At 42.1% G+C, this 21,700-nt stretch overlaps 1 protein-coding gene across 2 annotated transcripts in view; it reads left to right on the top strand.

Moving 5' to 3' along the window:
• The first annotated feature begins 89 nt into the window (after positions 1-89).
• Positions 90-21,700, top strand: part of PTPN21 (protein tyrosine phosphatase non-receptor type 21) — a 79,428-nt gene continuing 57,817 nt past the window's right edge. The window contains exons 1-2 of one of the 2 annotated variants that reach the window (XM_058567507.1): positions 90-392; positions 4,263-4,642. In XM_058567507.1, the coding sequence (XP_058423490.1) occupies positions 4,463-4,642 (180 nt within the window). In that variant the 5' untranslated portion in view covers positions 90-392; positions 4,263-4,462. Of the gene's footprint in view, positions 393-3,427; positions 3,536-4,262; positions 4,643-21,700 lie in introns of those variants that run through there. The other variant, XM_058567508.1, reaches the window with a different exon arrangement.

The raw sequence follows: 21,700 nt of genomic DNA, 5'->3' as shown, positions 1-21,700 counted from the left end.
ACTCTCTGAGGTCACGGGCCGCCGCCGCCTCCCCGGATCCGCCCGCCCGCCCGGCCCGGGAGGAGGGACGCCCGGCCGCGGCCGCTCCGCTGCTCCGGCCGCGCGTCCCGTGCCCGTCCGTGCGTCCTCCCCGCCCGGGTTCTTTGTGCGGCGCCCCTCGCCCGAGGGGCCCCTCCAGGCCTCTCCCCTCGCCGCGGCGGCCGCCGGACCCTGCCCAGGGGAATGGTGTGCGGGCCGAGTTCGGGGCGACAGGAAGTGAGGCATGCGAGCCCCATGAGCGCGCCGCGGCGCCGGCTGGAGTGCGGGCGCGGCTGCGGCGGCCGCGCGGCGGGGCCCCGGGAGGCGGGCCGCTGAGCGGGCGCGCGGCCCCGAGGATGCGGGAGCGGGAGCAGGTGAGGGCGCGGGGCCCCGGCCGGCGGGCGGAGGGCGGGCGCGCGGGCCGAGCGGTGGGGTGTGTCCGCGAGCCGGGACCCCGGAGCGCGTCCTCCAGCCCTGGAGCCCTGGAGGATGGGTCCCGGCTACCGGAGCGCTGGCAGAAGCGCAACAAAGAGAAAGTCTTTCCTTTCCAGGTTCTCTCTCATCTATCTACTTGAGTAATTTCTAAAGGGGGTTTGAACTTCTATTCTGAAATCTTCGGCTGATTGTGGTGGCTTAATTCTGGATCAGGATTTTAAGTCTTAGGCATGTTTGTGCCTCTCGGAATATTAAGTGCGAAATTTGCCAGATAACTTTGGCGAGAAGGCGAGTAGGGAAGGACTGTTTGGTGATGACTTGCTTTTGGAGTAAAGAGTGTTTACTCTGGAAAAAAGAATTCTTGAGTCTGCAAATTCCGACTTGTGATTTCTGCAAATCCTGATTAGATTGGCCGCTCTCGGCACGCTCCTCTTATTTTCTTTTTTGCTGAGAAAGCCTTATAATAATAACGTATGCTCGCAAACACATTCAAAACACTCCGTGTGCTCCAAGTGACAACCGCTGTACGCGTAACAGTTGCTGACAGATTTTTTTTTTTTTGAGTTTGGGATGACAGTCATTTTCCTCTGAAAATAGTTGTCTGTTTTGTTTCTAGGATTTTTTATTCTCGAGTATTTACGTATAAATGTTCTGTCCATGACAAACATACGTTTAATACTATAGATCTATATATTACTCTAAAAATGTCACATACTCTCTTTTAGTGATTATTTTATTTTAAAGCATCATTGGCAAAATTACATGTAGTGAGGACCAAGGGGGGAAACTACAGGATTCAGAATTAAAGTGTATTTGAGAAACTTTTGAAAGGGATGTGAAGAGAAGACATTAAAATGAATTCACAAATAGACTGCCTTTTGAAAACTTGAAGATAATTTAATATGTATCTGTTTTCTTATTACATAACAGAATGATTTTGTAGAGAAACAAAGTACCTTAGTTTTTTCCTTCAAAAGCTAATTATGAATTATCTGTTTACTTTAGTAGTTAGATAAATTATAATTCCAGATCCAACTACCTTTCAAATTATTTCATATTATTTTACACCTGAAATAGACCCCCACAAAAAGCATCTTAAATTTCTACTCCTCTATTCAAACATTCATAACTTTATGACATCATTTGGTAGCAAATACTGTACATAACTGAAAATTAAGATGTGTATATCATTGATAATTTTGTAAATTACTAAACAGAACATTATTTTAACACAGGTTTTATATAAATAACCAAACAGCAAGCTATTCTTATGGATAGATCTTGGGGAAAAAATGCACCTGATACATACACAACCCTTAACTTTTTCAGTTACATTATAATATCTACCAAAATAAAAGAGAAACCTGGCTTTTCTTTATCCCTGATGCTGTAAAACATTTCAAATCTCAGGGACAACTGAAAGTTTTACTCTGCATTTGCTTAATCAGAGCTTAAGTTAATGATTAAGTTATATAGTGTAGTATCTACTGCCTTCAAGGCATAGTTCTATCTGTTGTGAATACCATATTTGAACACCCCCAATACAAACATTCATCTTGCCTCTGTATGCAATATTTTATCTCTTCACCTACACCCCTTAATCTGTCCTGTTTCATTACCATAATTTGTGTATAAAATTGAAATCCACCACCTCATTTCATAAAAGGGTATTTAGTATATATGTTATATATATGTAATCTTTTTATATTTATAGAAACTGATGGCTCATCAGGCAATTTTCTAGTTAAAAACTTATTATTTAAGGTTCTCATTTCTTGATTTTTTTTTCATTTTGCCTCAACTGTCTATTTAGTTTATACCCGGCATAGCAAAGAGCAGTGAAAACCGCAGGTGGAGAGCAAATTTTTTTTTTTTTTAATTTCCTATTTCTCCTCTTAGAATGGTGCTTTTACCTACAGAAGGCACTCAGCAAATGCTGTTAACAGTTTTAGGTAGTTCTAGTTTTCTTTTTTCCTCTTTCTCCCTCGATTCCTTGCTTTTAAATTTTATTTTATTTTTCTGGCTCTCTGGGGGTAATCAGAGCTCAAAAAAAAAAACAAACCAAAAAAACAAACAAAACAAAACAAAACAACCAGACGGAGAAATCCGTGGTTGGGTCATTAGAGATACAGCCCTGGATGTAATTATAGCATGCCTGTAATCTCCTTAAGGGCAGCGACGGCTTAGGGTTCGTCTTGGATTTCTCACAATGCCCACTCCACTGCCTGGTACTCAGAGACGCAATCCACTTTTGTGGAATGGAATTACGAAATGTTAAGTGTGGCAGAGCCTCGTGTAATAGCTAAACCCTGTTCTCCAGCTCTGCCATCCCCCGGAGCCCTGAGTGCCCATCACCTCTGGGGCTGAGACAGTCAGGAAAGCGGAAAGGAGCAGAGGACGGGGAATGAGGAATCTGGGACCGATTCCCAGCTCCGCCCCTCCTCTCCCGGCCCGGGGTCTGGGTCTGCCGGAGGGGAGGGCTGGGGGCCGACCCTGCCCCCCCCGCGGTTCCCAGCCCAAGTTCAGGGGAACAGCCGCGGCCGAACCCCGCTGGACGAGTCATGCTCGGGGGCAGCCTCTGCCCAGAGGAGGGTGGGGGCCGTCCCGGGATTCTGCCGACTCCTTTAGGGAAAAAAATCCCCCCGCTGCCGCTCACGCCCCACTGCTTCAGCCCCGGAGTTACCATCAACAGGTGTGTTGAAACACGTTGTAAACCGCGGACGTTGACGGTCCCGAGGCGCCACATCGGGAATTAAACGGGCCGCGCCCAAACCTCTCCTTCGCCTGTGAGGCTCGAGCCGGGTCCTTTAAACGTGCCCTCCGGGAGCAGCGGGGCCGGTCCTGCCCTAGCGCGTCCGTCCGGAAACGCGGCCGCGGGCGGAGGGTTCCGGGGCCTCCGAGGTGCGCGTTGGCCGGGCAACGCCGCCTTCTCTTCCAGGGGACGGCGCGGGAGGAGTCGGAGCCGGGGCTCTTCGCTGTTCCCCCGGCTTCATGGGCTGCTGAGCCCGGTCCTCCCCTCGTTAACGCAGGATGGCGCTTGAGGCCTCGCCCGCCTCCTCTTCTGTCCCGCGGCCCCGCCTAGGTGAAGGCCCATCGCCCCTTTAGGCGTCCCCACCCGCCTTTTCAGAACTTCTGTGCCTCTGGTGGTAATCCGATAACAAGCATTTGTAGGGGCTTTTATGATTTGTTGATAAATCAGTCAATTTGGGGACGTAAATATTTATAAACCAGAAAGGGTTCTACAAATGCTTGCTAAGCGCGTCACCTCGCGTGAACCCCACAGCTGCCATATGTGAGAGGGGATGATTCCTCCCATCTGGGTTCAGGGTTCATTTGCCTAATGGGACTGAGGCTTGAATGTGACCGAGCTCTTTTGGAGCTGTTTTGGCAGTTATCTCACTTAAGGACTAAAGAACTCTGGCATTTGGGGTGGTATTGGGGAGCCAAAAAGAGTTAACAGTGAAAAAACAAAACTTTCTCTAAAATAGAAAGAAGACCACTCACTAATGCCAGCTACTCAATTTGGGGCGATGGTAGTGCCAGCCGTTATCTCATTTAAGCCTGCAGATAGCTACAGGTGGTGGTTATCACTATTTGTAGGATGGAGGAAGGAGGAAGGGGTGGAGGCTGACCCAGGGCCTAACACAGCTCTGATGATCTACTTCCCCACTCCCTTCCAGATCCTGTTGATCCTTTTTCCAGAGGAGAGGGAAAGCTTATTCTTTGGATACAGCTTTATTGATTTTTATTTTTAAAAGCAAAGTCCAGAGTTGCTGTTGCCTGTGTAACCGCTGTTCCTCTTTTCTCAGCCCTGGCGTGGATGCTCCCTTCACCTGGCCTTTGGAGACTCCGTTGCTTTTTAATGGCGGCAGCAGCTGCTGGGTGAGCAGCCGGACTGGACGGTATTCCTCCCGTCAGGAGAGGATTGCTTTCTCCTGCTTTCTGTCACCACCCCTGGATTGGTGGCGGTGCTTTTCCCTCTTGACTCCTCCACTCTTGGAGAGAGAAGATGCCACTGCCTTTTGGATTGAAACTAAAACGCACCCGGCGCTACACGGTGTCCAGCAAGAGCTGCTTGGTGGCCCGGATCCAGCTGCTCAATAACGAGTTTGTGGAGTTCACCCTGTCTGTGGAGAGCACTGGCCAGGAGAGCCTGGAGGCCGTGGCCCAAAGACTCGAGCTGCGGGAGGTAAGCCACAAAAAAGCCTGCAGGCGTCTCTGGCCTGGCTTCACTCCTTACTGCCCAGCCACTTGAATGCATGCTGCCTGTTGTGTTCTCAAAGTAGGTCTCTGGCCATGCTATCTAAGTCGAGCCTGCAGCCCCTGTCCCCATGAGGAAGGAAGAGATACAGAACAAGAGGTCTTGGGTGTGCTCCATAAGAGAATTCACAACGCCTGAGTTTTGAAAACGGTTATATATTCCCACAAAAAGTATTCCAGAATCAAATAGGAATGGCTTTTGGATTATCCAAGTTCCCTTTTTCTTTTTTTTTTGCCGAGGAGGACTGGCCCTGGGCTAACATCCGTGCCCATCTTCTTCTACTTTATATGGGATGCCCCCATAACGTGGCTTGACAAGTGGTACGTTGGTGCGCACGTGGGATCCGAACCTGCGAACCCTGGGCCGCCAAAGCGGAGCGCCAGCACTTAACCGCTGCGCCACTGGGTGGCCCCGAGTTCCCTTTTTCTAATATAATCCCCAATGGGTCATCCTGATCTAGTACAGTTTACTGACTTCATTCATTCATTCCACAGTCATTGACTGTTTTGCACAGGCCAAGCCAAGATTGTAGAGACATATTGCCTGAGTTTGAATTCTGGTTTCTTCACCAAGTTGTTTAACTTTGGGCGAGTTATGTGACTTCTCTGAGCTCCAGTTCCATCATCTGAACTATGGGGAGAAGAGGGGTGCCTAACCCTCAGAGTGGTTGTGTGATTTAATGCGCATGTAAAACCATAGCTCTAATAACTAGTCTGTTATAGTAATCGTAGGTTTGCCTTGGAAAACCCCCAATCTAGTCAGTAGGAAGTTGTGGAGTCCTCAAGTATCCACATAATGTCTTAAATTTAAAATGCTGTGTAAGGGCTGTGAAGAAAAGGGCTCTAATTAAACCTAAGACTCTTCCAGCCTTTGGCTGCCTGATTCTGGGTAAGAGAAAGATGGACAAACTGGTTATTCCACTTAAATGCCCACGTTATCTTCCTAACTGGAAATCCCACTGATGTTGTAGTTCATAAAAAGTCAGGAATAAACTGTGCCCTCTAATCATTTGATCATTCAGTACTGAAGACCTATTAAGTGCCAAGCATATGTGTACTAGGAGCTCACCCTTGTGTTGATACCAATAAGGAAACAGGCATGACTTGTGCTATGAGAGGGGACGTAGAGGGGTGCTGTACTCAATAGGGAGGGGCAGGAAAGGGGAAACCTTCCCAGGGCAAGTGATGTCTGAGCTGGGACCTGAAGGATGGGGCGGGGCGGTCCTATGGTGGGCGGGGCTGGAAAAGACTGTTCTAGCAGAGGAACTGCATGAGGCCAAAGATGTGAGGCCAGCTCTACTCTCTATCTGGAGCCTGAAGTGGGGAGAGGAAAGGCTGAGAGCAGGGGCCACATAATGCGGGGGTTTTTGTTAAGGGTCTGGGCTTATCCGGAAAGTACTAGGGAAGTTAGTGAAGGGTTTTTAACCAGGGGTGTGGTATGATTGCTTTTGCAAAGAAGTGAGCCCTCTGGAGAATGATTAGAAAGGAGTAGTTCTGCTCCAGATGGTGATCACCTGGATTTGGATGAGGATCGAGAGAAGTGGGTGGAATCTGGAGACACTCAGGACCTGCCTACCAAGTGTTGGGGAAAGGCTAGCCAGGGGTCTAGGGTGATACTCAGATTTCCAGTAAATGGTGGGGACTATAACTGAGAGATGAAACATGAAAAGCAGGTTTAAGGGTGATAAGAAGAGGTGTGTGGTGAGTTCAGTTCTAGAAATACTGAGTTTGAGGTGCCAGTTGGAGATGTTGAGCAGACAGAGGCATATGCAGGTCTGGAGCTCAAGTGAGAGACCCAGGCTGAAGGGAGAGATTTGAGAATCATCAGCCTAGGTCAGTTAATCAAAGGTGGGAGAGGGTATGAGGCTGTCCAGGGGAGAAAAAGAAGACGTAGCAGACCCCTCAGGGTTGAATAGAGGATTGAGCAGCCCAAGAAGGAGAAAGTAAACCAGGAGAGCCTGCCTGAGTGACTGGTCCTGCTTGCTTGAATTTATTCCATCTTTTTTGCTTCCTTCACCCATTTTTCCTTTTTTCGTATTTTGGTTTCTTTTTCCCGTAAATATCTTCCTCTTGCACCAGGTCTGCCTACAACTCCTACAGAGTTGACTTCTTGAGGCACTGTAGTTAATTTATTTTCGTACCCAAAGTACCAAGCATGGAATGTGCTCAAATACAGGTTAAATGAAGCCATAGGCATTGCTTTTCTTCTCTGTTCATCAGAAGTCCAGAGAAGTTGCCATCTCTGGTTTGAGTTATCAGACTCAGGCACAAGCAGCTTCATACAGCTGTGGGTGTATAATGAGACTGTTTTTTAACAGAGGGTTGGAGTGCTCTCAGAGGGGACAGGCATGATCCCTAGAAAATGTCTTGCCCCGGGACAGGCTATCCCACTATTTCCAACATTTAATAACAGTCATGGTTAGAAAGTTTGTATAGCAGACTTTTCAAAGCTCCGGAAGCTCTTCTCTATAGTATGTAAACAGATGACTCAAACCTCAGGCCTAATCTTACCCAGTGACTGTTCAGAAATAATCTGAGTCAGGGCAACACCTGTTCTTGGTTTGTGTCTATACATTTCTTATGAGATTCATACCAAGCGGTATTGGCACGTTGTTATCTTACTCTATTCTCCGATCTAGCAAACTCAGAATTATCATTGCATGTGCATTTGGCTGATAATCTTTGCTACTGCCCAAATTTAAATTGGGGGGAAAAATCTTTACTTTTCTTGCTTGATTGAATACCACTTCACTTCTATAATGACAGTTATAAGATCTACTCAATAATATTATTATAATGCTATACTGGGGGCTTCAGCTATATCGGTAGTATTTTATATCTTAAACTGAATGTGTGGGTATGTGATGTTTGTTTTGTTAATCTTCATAGTCTTTTGAATGTCTGAGATATTTTATAATACATTTAAAAAACTAATAATAAGAAGGTTAATGTACTTATATCCAATTTAGTTAACTTAGACTGTTAACTTTTTTCTAAATTCACCATATTTGAATGATGGAAAGTGACTTTTAAAAATGGAAAAAAAAATCGCGTGGGAAAATATTGCTGTTCATCATAGGAACAGCCTCTGAGCTGTTGAAATTCTTTGCATATCATTCAGAGTTTCACAACACTTTTCAAGAGAGGCTTTGAAAGTCTTTATAGAATGTAAGGGGATTTAGAAGACTTTCCAATTTTGAAAGTATATGTTATAGAGGTTTGGTGGAGCCAGTGAGACGAGAGTGTGTCTGTCGGCTGGGCACGACCACTCCCCTGGGGCAGTGTCACCTTGGAAGAATCAACACAGTCTAGTCAGGCTTAAACCTAATGTCTCAGGGAGTAAGATCTGCATTACCCCAGCTCATTGAGAATGATATGTACAACCAGGATGCAGGTTTAGTAATTTACAAGGAGATATGGAATCCCAAGGGCCTCAAGAATGTGTGCCCTCTGGCCAGGCCATGATTTCTGTCTAGGCAGTCCACGTGGGAGCCAGAGCAAACCATAACTTGCTTGGTGAGCAGGCAATCAGAGAAGGGACGTTGCCCTGAAAGCCGTACATATCTTCATAAGGGGAATAGTGCTGTCTCCAGGACCAGACGTGTTCATTTGAGTCTGGGAACCTTTTCTGGCCGGTGGTAGGGTGGACACTGCCTCTGTTTGCCTCTTGAGAGGGCTGTTTAACAGAGTGGTTAAGACATTTGCCAGTTGGGTCAGAAACACTGAGTTTTGGATCTCGGTGCTGCCACTTATCAGTTGTGTGACCTTGGACAAATTAATTTCTCAAGTCTGCTGGTTTTTCATCTGTAAATTGGGGATTATAAGAATATCTGTTTGATGGTGGTTGTGAGGATTCAATGTTAAATGTAAAACATTTAGCAGAGGACCTGGTATTTAGGAAACTCTCAGTTAAGTGTTATTCTTCATCATCATTGTTTTTATTGTTATTCGTGACTTCCATTTCCATGTTGTGATGACTGACCTCTTCAAATGAACTTTTCTTATTTTTGTAAATATCTTTGTTTTTTCTTTTTATTGAAAGGATACATGCTTGTTTATAAACTGTTCTTATAGCACAAACAAATACAGCAGCCACTGGCACTCACACTTCTTACGTTAGTTACTAAATTGTTAAAAATTATAATATACCATTGTAATTTAGCAGTCATATTTGAACCTCTATTTCCATGCCAGCTGAAATTAATTTGTACAGTGTCACTGCCTCATTGCCCTAGACCCAGAGCTTCAGTAAGTTTTTATTTCTCTATTAGCTTATTTTTTAACCTCTTGCCCTCAACCTAACCCCCAAGATTAAAAAAAAAAAAATTATGAAATTTTGGATTAAGATTTGTATTTTTTCTTTAGGGTATGTCTTTCTCAAGAATTCTTCCCCCCCCCCAAATTTAATATAATTAATTAATTTATTTATTTATTTGTGAGGAGATCAGCCCTGTGCTAACATCTGCCAATCCTCCTCATTTTTTTTTTTTTTTGCTGAGGAAGACTGGCCCTGGGCTAACATCCGTGCCCATCTTACTCCACTTTATATGGGACGCCACCACAGCATGGCTTGCCAAGCAGTGCGTCAGTGCATGCCGGGGATCCAAGCTGGCAAACCCCAGGCCATTGCAGCGGAGCGCGCGCACTTAACCACTTGTGGCACCAGGCTGGCCCTCAAGAATTCTTTTTAAATCTGATATAGCATTTGATGATCACATCTTTATCATGCTGTCATGGATTTTAATTAGATTCATTACAAACTATTATTTCCTGTTTCTGCTGCCTTCCTTTATCTTAATGTCCTTATTTAGCTTAAATTTACATATGGTTGGAGTTTTTTTTTTTGAAGTTTTTAAATCCTCAGTTAGGAAACAAGGAAGTTATAAAACCCTGAAAGCCTTTTGAAGATAATTTTTTCATATTTTTGCTGTGATACATTATGTGTTAGTTTTATAACATAAATCTCACAGGGCGATTTTCTTTCAGCTGTTTCTGAGTGGTGTGTGTGTTTGTGTGTGGGGAGGGGGAATCCTTACTCTTACATACATATACATACCTGCAATTTTGAAGTTCAGTTAAATACTGACCCACTGCCTAAAATTACCTTCAAAACATCTTCTTGAATAAGTCTAGCAAAGTTTAGAAGTTCTTACTGTGGCTTCTTATTTTAAAATTATTTGGGGCCAGCCCTGGTGGCCTAATGGTTAAGTTCGGTGTGCACTGCTTCAACAGCCTGGGTTCCGTTACCGGGCACAGACCTACACCACTTGTCTGTCAGTGGCCATGCTGTGGTGGCGGCTCACATACAAAAAGAGAAAGATTGGCAGTGGATGTTAGCTTAGGGTGAATCTTCCTCAGCAAAAAAAAAGAAAAAGAAAATTATTTTGATAGGCTTTGGATATTTGGTTACTCTGTGGTTTATCATAAATCTTCAGACAATGTATCTTAAATCGTATTTGAAGTGCATTACACACATGTCAAGCTTTTGTTCTTTAGAATAAATGTAAGCTCCATCAGAGTAGGACTGGTGTTCTCTGTTTGTATCACCAGTGTCTGGAGCAGTGCCTTGCACCTTACAGTACATGGTTGCTGTATAAATGTCTACTTAGTTTAAAGATTAAGGTTCTTGATTTGAATTAAGATTGGTAAGTGTGGACAGCAGTTCAGTTAAGTCAACTTTTGTTTGCTGTGTGATTTTATTTCCTGGAGAGAGTTTACAAAGCTTTGAACACAGGTATAAACGCACGTTTTTCTTTAGACTTTTATTTCTTTTTCACTTCAGGGCTTCTTCTTAAACGCTTAGAAAATGATCTAACTTTAGCGACTCCCTGAGGTAAGATTGCTATGTCAAGGGAGTGTTGACTTCTTTGCTGAACTTTGAACAGATTCTTCTCATGGTGTTTTCTGGCTGATGGGGAAAGTTTTTGGCTAAGAGGTTTGTTGGAATAGAAGGAATCAAGCATATAATGCAAACCATTACTCTCAAGCACAGCTTTAGAAAGTGTTCTTGGCCATCAGAGCGTTTTATTTTAAATTAGTGTCTTAGGTATTCCAAATATCCACTGACCTTATCTTGACTGTTATCTGAGTAGACCTCAAGAATTTCATGCCCATTTCCTTCTGTACTAGCTGTTTTCATTTGGACTCTAAAAATAGCTGAAATATGTGTAAGTAAAAGTATAACATCCATAAACTTTTTAACCTTTTGGGCTGAGTCTTCATTCAGGTATATATATTATAAAACAGTAGGATTGAGGTATAGACAAGGATCAGTAAATATTTTTAGCTAGATCTATTGGACCATCTGAAGCAAATGTAAATCTTAGATTGGGCTCTCTCCCTAGATAAAGAAAGCTTTCCAAAGTCCAAAACCGGTTATAAATGAGCAAGGATTTTTCGATTTTCTTTAACTTTCCTCGTTTGGTCTAGATAATTAAGAACTATTCATATAAATAATTAGAGGAATTATACATACAAACATTGAGATATTCTGCATTTTAAAATAAATAATACATCATCACACAAGTTATTACAGAATTTGGAAACTTGTTTACTTAAAGCTTATTTCTAATAAATTTAGGGGCTAGTAGTCTGAGATGCTTTTCTTCTAGTATTGGAATTTTCACCCAGGAGACACCAGAAATGTGGTTGAATCTCTCTCAGTAACACTCTCCCACAATAGCGTGGTCTCATGACCATAAGGAATTAAGCATGAATTTACTCAGATGGAGACATTTGTGAGTTGAGTTACAAAATGGTGGACGTGGGGAACTGATGGTGTTTCGGGGGCTCTTTTGAAAGTTCTGTCATTGCCCTTCGTGTATGGTTTCAGATTACATTCCCTGTAATACTGGAAGCTTTAATGGCTTTCTGCTGTCCTCCTTATGGGTGGGTGAACATTATTATGCTGGAAGCTTAGCATGCCTTATCTCATTTAATCCTCACAAGGAGTTGGAGATCATCTTTTCCGTTTTAAAATGGGGAAACCGAAATTCTGAAAAGTTGGGTGATTTGCTCAGCTAATCTGGGTGATCACACTGCTAATAAGCAAAAGAGCCAGAATTTAAGTTTTTATCTGTCAGACTTCTGCTTGAACTTTGACTTTTCAAGTTATAGGGGTCATGGACCCCTCTGAGAATCTGATGAAGATGCAAAATTTTGCATATAATTTCAGGTGGTTCATGGATACCCCCTCCTCCCAATCCATCCATGAGCTCAGGCTGTGGGCCTAGTAGCCCCTTGGATGGGGCAGTCTTGCCTCTTCCCTTCGCTTAACAAGATCTTTCTTTCGCCAGAATGAAGGTGCTGGAATGGATAGAATTTGTGAACAATTGAAGACCTTCTTATTTTGAAGAAAATAATTTGCTTCTGAAGTATACCCACCCTCCTGCCCCCACAAATGCCTTACTCCCCTGCCCCCACAAATGCCTTTTCAAATGGCCTTTATCTTTGGATCTCAGGAAAGGCCATTTGGGGTATTTATTTCCTCCCTGGGACAATTGTACTGTTAGGGAAAAAGCTCCTTTCAAGGAGGAAAGGGAGGAGGTTGTATGTGGGAATTTCTTCATTGCACCTCTGATGGCGGATCCATGTCTGTCTTCCCTATCAGACAGCACTTTTGTGCCCACCTAGGCAGTAGGCTTGTGACAGTTCTTCAGTGAATGACTGGATGACTTTATGCGTTAACCAAATTCCCTGGCCAGTTGTTGAGCCCTCTTCTTCATTCTTGTCAGATGCACACCCTACCTGAACGTGGCATTTTCTTTTCTATTAACAAGGACTTTGCTCATATCACTTTCTTAACAGTATGTTGGTTTAGCAAATATTTTCCTATTTGGTTCTTCAAGCGGTTCGTTCATAAATAAACATCACTTAGATTTCCTTGATCTTTTAATGAACTGGCAGAATATCCAGAGGCAATTTAAATTCTTGCTAATTTCACTAAAGGAAACTATGCATGTTATAAATCCTATATGAGAATTAGCAGCATGTGGTAGAAATAACTTTTCTATCAAGGGTTTGTGCCACTTTCTATACTAGATTACCCAAATGAGATGACTAAAAGGTGTGTAGTATTTAGATTGATAAATAGGACAGAGTAATTGTGTTATTTTGAACATGTTTTCACTGAGCAGGCTAAGAAAATGTACAATTATCTCATGCTGGGTGGCAGCGGCTCATTTTCTTTGTGAATATAAAAACAACTTGTCTTTGCTCAGTCATGTTACAATTATTTAGACAGCTCAGACTTTGACTTGACAAGTTAATTTTGACGTCAACTGAATTTTCAGCAGATTGGACTTGATCCCATTAAATTCAACTGCAGTTGGCAAAGCAGGGTTTGGTAGGCAACAAGGTAGAGTTTTGGTGCCAGATGAACTTGGTTTCAAATCCCTGCACACTATGTGTGTGACCTAAGGAAGCCAACTTAACTTCTCTGGGTTTTGTTTCTTTCATATGTGATGTGGTTGCATGTGATGGTAAGAATGATAGCTATTTATTGGGTACTGACCCAGGCACTGTACTAGATACTTTACATGTGTTTAATTTAACCCCGAGTGTAATTTACTTCTCTCCTCTTCCCACCATCTCAGTGATGGAGTGGACCAAAGATGGGCAGTGTACAGACCAAGGGGAGGTCCTGATGCAGGACACTTAACTGGCAACTGTTTTTTAGTGTGAGTTATTTTTCTTTAGCCATTCCCATTTTCTTTTTCATCATGTAAATTTGTTCGTTCATTGGAATAATTGACTGAGAAAAAATAGATAGGAGAAAAATGACTCATCAAGTCAGCCAATTGAGTTCAGAGCTACACCACTGAAAATTAAGATATTCGCTTTAACGTCCTTTCTCTTCCTCCCAGAATTTGGTGTGAATTATCTAGAAAATAACCTTAATTCTCATTCACCAATATTCTGTGCTTATAGATAATATTTAGACAAGTATATAGATGACTTGTCTGTATTTTTATTACAGGCACCTATTCTGAAGTCATGTTTATGTTTGGTGATTTAAGGAAAAGAACACTTATAAATTCTCTGTTACAGTATGATAAAGAAAAATGAAGCATGTTTAATCATGAAGAGTATGTCTAAAATTATGCCTTATGATTTGTATCATACCTGTCACCCACCACTAGAATGCAGACTTCACTGCGCACTACAGTACTCCCGGTGCCCGGCTGGGGCGGCTAGTCAATGACGGCCCCCAGCTAGAGGTCAGGTCTTCCAGCGCCAGCGTTAGCCCCTTCCCTCAGCAACACACTTCTTTTCCGTTGAGCCATTGCCATTTTCCTGAAGAAAAGCAATCCAAGTGTTGGTATTTTCTAATAATTTATTTTATTTTTTATTTTTATTTTTTATTTTTTTTTTTTGTGAGGAAGATCGGCCCTGAGCTAACATCCATGCTAATCCTCCTCTTTTTGCTGAGGAAAACCGGCTCTGAGCTAACGTCTATTGCCAATCCTCCTCCTTTTTTTACCCCCAAAGCCCCAGTAGATAGTTGTATGTCATAGTTGCACATCCTTCTAGTTGCTGTATGTGGGACGCCGCCTCAGCATGGCCGGAGAAGCGGTGCGTCGGTGCGCGCCCGGGATCCAAACCCAGGCCGCCAGCAGCGGAGCGCGTGCACTTAACCGCTAAGCCACGGGGCCGGCCCCTCTAATAATTTATTTTAAAAGGAAAGGGAAAGAAAAGGAAAAGTTACCAAAGACAAAACTCTGTTAGTGAAGGAAGTATTTAGGTGTAGAATTTCCTATACCAGAGAAGATATAATGTGAAATTTTATACTGTTTAACGGGACTTGAAAACTATGATAAGAGCTGATATTACTTGAGCACTTACTTGTGTGTGAGACACTCTTCTAAGTGCTTTCAGTGTTTTTGCTTATTTTGACCCTTGACAAGCCTATGAGCACTGTTACACTCATCTGCATTTTACAGATGGGTAAACTGAGACACAGAGGTGTTGAGTAACTTGCTCATGGTTACATGGCAGAAGCAACTGGAGTAGTTCTTCTGGCTCCTTGATCGGCATCTTTCTTCTCGGTATGTAACCTTGGGCAAGTGACAGGTGGCCTGCCATGGAATGGGGCTTGTGCCCTTGAGGACAGCCTGGCACGGTGCAGCCTCCCAAATCTGATGGAGGTTGTTTTAAGTACTCTTGAGATATTTAGCATTTATTTTAATTACTACAATTTATTAGTTTGCTTAAAATGTGTTTTTAAAGTCACATCAGGCGAAGAAAGATAAGCCTGAGAAGGAAGATGAATCATGATTAGGCAAGCAAGACACGGTTGGGAATGCCTGAGGTGCTGAGGGCAGAGCTGTTTGATAGGAAGGCTTTCGTGAGCATGTTCCCTGGCAGAGTGGGAAGTATCAGGCTGATGAAATACATCCCAGGAGAGTTCCCTGCTGAGAAATTTTCCAAAGCAGTATCTGGTTGCACTGCTGTTGAATGAACGTGGGGGGCTTCTGGAGTTAGAATCTGCATCCAAACAAGAAGAAGTGGTAGAATCCGTGAGACCATTGAAGTGCTTGCTGCCTTTACTGATGGAGCTGAATCACCATGATTTAGCTGCTGTACACAGAGGTGTATTTCCACCTGCTACAGCAGTTCACACCACTGAAATATTTCCATTGTACCATCTGTGAGTTATGGGCACAGGGACAGGGCCACTATAAATTGTTGTTTCATTTATTTTTTTAAATTTTATTTATTTATTTATTTACCCCCCAAAGCCCCAGTAGATAGTTGTATGTCATAGCTGCACATCCTTCTAGTTGCTGTATGTGGGATGCGGCCTCAGCATGGCCGGAGAAGTGGTGCATCTGTGCACGCCTGGGATCCGAACCCGGGCTGCCAGCAGCAGAGTGCGCGCACTTAACCGCTAAGCCACGGGGCTGGCCCTGTTGTTCCATTTTTAATTCCTCTTCTGCATGTCATGATTCTAATGTTAATCTTGATTGTCTCTGTTTTCATTGAGACTTTTATCATTATATTCCTTGAATATAGGGTAATTGGATATGGGGTAATGAATAGAGGATAATTCCTGTTATCCTTAATAGTACATACATATTTATAGCCAGTTCATTCTCTTCTGTTTTTAAATACAAGGAAAATACTTTGTCTTGTACATTTTTAAGTAGTACTTCGAGTAAAATGCAACTGGTATTATGGTACTTAAACAATTAAAATATATTGAATGTGTATTTCTGAGTTATGCACCTTTCCTTAGGTACCCTCTGTGCCTTGGTTTTCAATCAGGAACATAGTTTAAAAAAGGAAATCCGTTAAAGCCTTAAGTGTGGGCTTTGTTAAATGAAACCTTATATTATTAATAAAAAAGGGAAAAATAGCTTTTCTATATGAAAAGAAACAGTTTTACTCTTTTCTTGGAGCATTTGTGTATATAGAAATATTTGCTGTAACTAGGAAACCATTTTGTAAATATGTGGAGAAAAGAGCTATTTCATGAATGATGAAACCATGATTTGCAAATCTTGATTAATGAAGAAAACAAGTATAGCTTTGTGTGTGTGTGTGTGTGTGTGTGTGTATGTGTGTATGTGGAAGATCAGCCCTGAGCTAACATCCATGCCAATCCTCTTCTTTTTTTTTTTTTTTTTTTTTTTTGCTGATGAAGACTGGCCCTTGGCTAACATCCGTGCCCATCTTCCTCCACTTTATATGGGACGCTGCCACAGCATGGCCTGACAAGCAGTGTGTCGATGTGTGCCTGGGATACGAACCCGGGCCACCAGGAGCAGAGTGCGTGCGCTTGACTGCTACGCCACGCGGCCAGCCCCAAGTATAGCTTTTAATAACAGAAGTCAACAAGTTTCTTTGTGTATATCTGTTTAGGATTTTAACCATAAAAGTAATTTCTTGATTTTATAATCCTCAGATCTGTCATGGTAATACTAATTTAAGAACAGTAGAGTTGCTGTATTTTTTTTTAAGGCAATGGAAAATATACTCTTTCAGGCAATAGAAGTTAACTTTGACTAGATTCTTTGTTAAAATGTATCAAGGTCCATATTCCTTTATAGTTCTGAAATCCTCTAATTCCCTTTATCTCTCTATGGCCCTCCTCCCCCAACATCACAACCATTTCTATGTACCATGAAACAACTATAATTTTAACTTGACAAGTGAATATCAGAAAAATAAACAGCTATTCATGAAGATACTCATTTCAGCTCTTCCTTTTCCCTTTTTGTGTGTGTGTGTGAGGAAGGTTAGCCCTGAGCTGACATCTGTTGCCGCTCCTCCTCTTTTTGCTGAGGAAGATTGGCCCTGGGCTAACATCCGTGCCCATCTTCCTCTACTTTATATGTGGGCTGCCTGCCACAGTGTGGCTTGACAAGCGGTGTGTAGGTCTGTGCCTGAGATCCGAACCCATGAACCCTGGGCCGCTGAAGCAGAGCGTGTAAACTCAACCACTACGCCACTGTGCTGGCCCCCCTTTTCACTTTTATGTTGTACAATTGTAACTTCTAAAAGTATTGCTCACACTACTCACTGTCTATGGTGAGACAAGATAGAAGGAATAACTACGACTTGAGTTCAAGAAAACATTAATTTTTTTTCTATGAATTAATTAAAATATAAAAACTGGAATAGGGGCCAAATTAGACTGAGGTTATCTGTCTTTTTACTCTCTTAATAAAAAGAGAACTGTTACTATTTATCTATTACCCTAAAACATAGACATTTGTGAATTAAATTCATAAGCGCTAAAAGGCCCAAATTTAAGAGATTTGAATAAAGAGAAATTGATCTAATTCATTGGTTGCAATGGGTGTAAGAAATAGTCCTACAATACAACAAACTGGGTAACTAAAATAAGGGAAGAAAGGGAGGCTCTGATTTACCCCCAGTTACGTGGGTCCTCAACACAATGACCTTTCCCCTGGTAGTACAAAATAAAGCACACCAGTCTTTGCTTGTGCTGAAACTGTGCAATAACATCTCAGTTATTTCTGTCACGCTTGGGTAGTAACATGTTGTATATACTAAACATTCACATTTGGAGCCAGCCCCGTGGCGCAGTGGTTAAGTGCACGTGCTCCGCTGCTGGCGGGCCAGGTTCGGATCCCGGGCGTGCGCCGACGCACCACTTGTCAGGCCATGCTGTGGCGGCGTCCCACATAAAGTAGAGGAAGATTGGCACGGATGTTAGCTCAGGGCCAGCCTCCCTCAGCAAAAAAAAAAAAAAAAGAGGAGGATTGGCATGGGTGTTAGCTCAGGGCTGATCTTCCTCACACACACAAAAAATAAAAATAAAAAAAAATTCGTATTTAATCCAGTTTACTCTTTAAAAATATATTGATATTGTTTTATTATTATTCTTTTTTTGTGAGGAAGATCAGCCCTGAGCTAACATTCGATGCCAATCCTCCTCTTTTTTTTTTTTTTTTTTGCTGAGGAAGAGTGGCCCTGGGCTAACATCCGTGCCTATCTTCCTCTACTTCCTATGAGACACCGCCACAGCATGGCTTGACAAGCTGGGCGTCGGTGTGCACCTGGGATCTGAACCTGCGAACCCCGGGCTGCTGAAGCAGGGCGCACGCACTTAACCACTTGCCCCACCACGCCGGCCCCATGTTGGTATTGTTTTAATCTTACAATTGAATGTCTTTCTCCATAGCACTTATCAGTATCTGGCCTCCCATGTATTTTGCTTGTCTTTTTCCCCTTCCTGGAATATAAGCTACATGAGGGCAGGAGTTGTGTCCTTTTGTTCAAGTTGCATTCCCTATCACCCAGAACAGTGTTTGACACATAGTAGTTGTTCAAGCAATATTCACTGAATGAACAGATGAACCTTTTTAAGACATTAGTCTGTTTTTCTTAGAAAGTACGGTATAATATATATATATACTTTTAAATTTTTGAGAGACTCCTAAGGCATTTTTTTTTTTGCAGGGGCAGATTCGCCCTAAGCTAACATCTGTTGCCAATCATCTTCTTTCTTCTTCCTTTTTTCCCCCTAAAGCCCCAGTACATAGTTGTGTATAGTTGTAAGTTCTTTTGGTTCTTCCGGGTGAGCCACTGCCACAGCGTGGTTACTGACAGACGAGTGGTGTGGTGCCATGCCTGGGAACGGAACCTGGGCTGCCGAAGCAGAGTGCACTGAACTTTAACCACTAGGCCATCAGGGCTGGCTCTAATATATTTTTTGAAGAATGGTCTTACTGTGTTTTGGGATCATCGTATTCTTCATAGCATCTTATTGTCCAGGATGGTAAACAGAAAAGATACAGACAGTCATCTGTGCAGATAGTGATCGCAGTTCAGGCTTTGGACTTTTTTTCAGTAAATCCCTGAAGTTGGCTTATCATTGGACTCTTTTCCTGCAAGTTAAATGCTGCAGCAACGAAAATCTGGCTGAGGAGTTGAGTTACTTGGGCTTCAGTTTAATAAAAGTTTCAGTATAAATTAGAAGAGTAAGATGTACTTTAGGTTGTTGTCTTCTTCAGTCCTCATCTTTGCTAGAGTATAGTGATACTGTATATTATCACCTTGACTGGGAAGTCGGTAATATATTATTTGACCAAGGACAGAAGAAAATGGATTAAAATTAAACAGACAAGGAAAAAGTACGGTGCCTTGAGGCAATGTGACCAGCATACTATGTATCAGAAGGAAAAGGTGCGATGCTTCACTGTGTATGGCAGGCTCAATGCAGAGGTAAGCTCCAGGCTTGAATTAGGTTAATACTTGTTAACTACCCTTGTTAGATGATCTCTGCCTGGGATAGGCTTCATCTAGTGCTATCTTCTCTCATCTCTTTCCTGATGAAAAGTCTTCTGACTTCTGCCTAGTCTAAGAAAAGCCTCAGGATAAAATTATAGTTGTAATTTTGTATTGGATTAACTTTTATGAAACTCAAGGCATCGGTGGCTTAAAAAACCCTCCAGCTAATTTAATTTGTGTGTCCCTCTGCTTTAAAAATAGTACAACTAAAAAGACTCTTAAAATAATTAGACAAGAAATGACTTGGGGATTAGGAAAGGGTTTACATTCTGACAGGATTTGGATCTGCTTATAATAGCTGGTGTCTCTGTAGATGACTGTGATTTGGGGCACACCTTTTACCCAAGCTCAAAAATTTGTAAACAAAAAGCTTAATTATCAAACCACCTTATTCTCAGAGTAAATGTTAGTTCATTTAAAGTAAGTCAGCCATATTGTATCTGTTGTAACTGTGTAACTTTTGTTTTTACTGTAGTTTACATGGCAGGCACAGTTATCTGTACAATTTTAGGGGAATAGCTGTGAAAAATGTTAAACAGCTATGAAGAAATCATTGAAAACTACTATGTTAGTTCAGAACAAAATAGGAAAGAAAGGGTGAATGTAAAAATATCTGACAAGAAGTTTCACCAAAAAACTATTCAATGATAGTTGAGAATTGATCTAGAGGATGCTAGAGGATTCAATGATTTAGAGGCTTCTACTGGAATGAGTTTCCCACAGGTCAAATCAGCTTGCTTTAGTCACCAGTGAGAGTAGACAGAGCTGTGGAGAAAGAGAAGCCACATGGAGGTAAGTTTCTTATCAGGAAAGGTATTGGGAAGTCAGCTAACGAGTGGTGGGAGGCATGAACCAAAAGCCCATAATTAAAGGCTGGTTTATGGGAAAATTTTTCTACAATTAAACCAAGCCCATAAACAATACAGGACATGAACATAACCCAGAAGATTTGGACTCAAAGAAGAGAAGACATATGATTTTGAGAAAATATCCTGGATCAAGTAATGATTGGTAATAGTTGTAATTTAAGGCACACATGGGGCCTGGCCTTTCTGTACCAAGGTTTTGGTATTTCTTTAAAAAAAAAAAAAAGGTCCTGGTATATCTTAACTTTAAATAAAGGAAGAAATTAGTTTGACTATTATTTGGACAGTTGTGTTTTCAAGGAAGAAGCGTGCTTGACTCAGGTTTTGTTCTATTTTCTCAGGCACACTGGTAGAGATCCTATCTGCTAAATTTATTTACTCATAGCAGTTATAACAAGAGTGCTTCTGAGTTTTATCAGCACAAAGATAACTTACAAAGTACTTCACCACAACTTTTATGAAGAAAGCAGAGTACGTGTTATTTTCCCTGTGGAGAAACTGAGACTCAGGGAGGCAGTGGCTCCCTCAAGAGCTGGTGAGTGGTGGAGCCAGGACTCAGAAGCCAAGTCTGTGACCTGCAGTCGAGTGCCCTTTGCACTACTCCATCCTAGTGGCAGCTATCAGAATTGCAGGCACAGCCCCCTAGAGGAAATATAAAGAACAGCAGGTACCAAAACAGCAAAAATTGAAATATCTTTCATGGCTTTGGAAAATACGATTGAACTTACAACTGAAGTAATGAAACCACAATTAAATTGGCTCAAGTACTGTAAAGCTGTATATGATATAAGTTAGTTCTCTAATTGTCTTTGGAAAATGAAGCAGTCTTCATAACTTTGCCTAATAACCAAGACTTACTCTTTTGTCCAAACAACTATTTTTAATGCCAGTCTTTGGAAAGATCTATAAATATCTCCGTTCATCTTAAACAAAAGGACACTGACTAATGACTAGCAATAGTGGTTGTTAAATACATGTCTAATGTTTAGAGTTATTTGTTCCTTTGATAAATAACTAAAAAGACTAAAAAGAAGTTACGAAGAATTACGAAGGCACGGTAAAGGGTTTTTGTATGTATGTGCTCTCTCTTGCTGAAAAAGTATTACCCATCACTTCCTGCTGCTGCCAACGTGCTGTTTAACAAGCCATTTTCCTTTAATTTGTTGTCTTTTAATCTACTTTGAATTGGATAACTAAATCACTAAACTTGTTACAAGTATGTATGAAATCAGAAGACAAGATTCATAAAGGAGGTAGGAGAAATGTCTTTTTTGTCAGGGACATATACTTTATAACTTTGACATATATTTTTCATTACTCAAACACATTTTTGCCTATTGTGTTACTCAATTATGTTCAGA

Source organism: Diceros bicornis, chromosome 24 (genome assembly GCF_020826845.1).
Source record: "Diceros bicornis minor isolate mBicDic1 chromosome 24, mDicBic1.mat.cur, whole genome shotgun sequence".
NCBI classification, from domain to species: Eukaryota; Metazoa; Chordata; class Mammalia; order Perissodactyla; family Rhinocerotidae; genus Diceros; species Diceros bicornis.
This window is presented reverse-complemented; position numbering and strand designations above follow the sequence as displayed.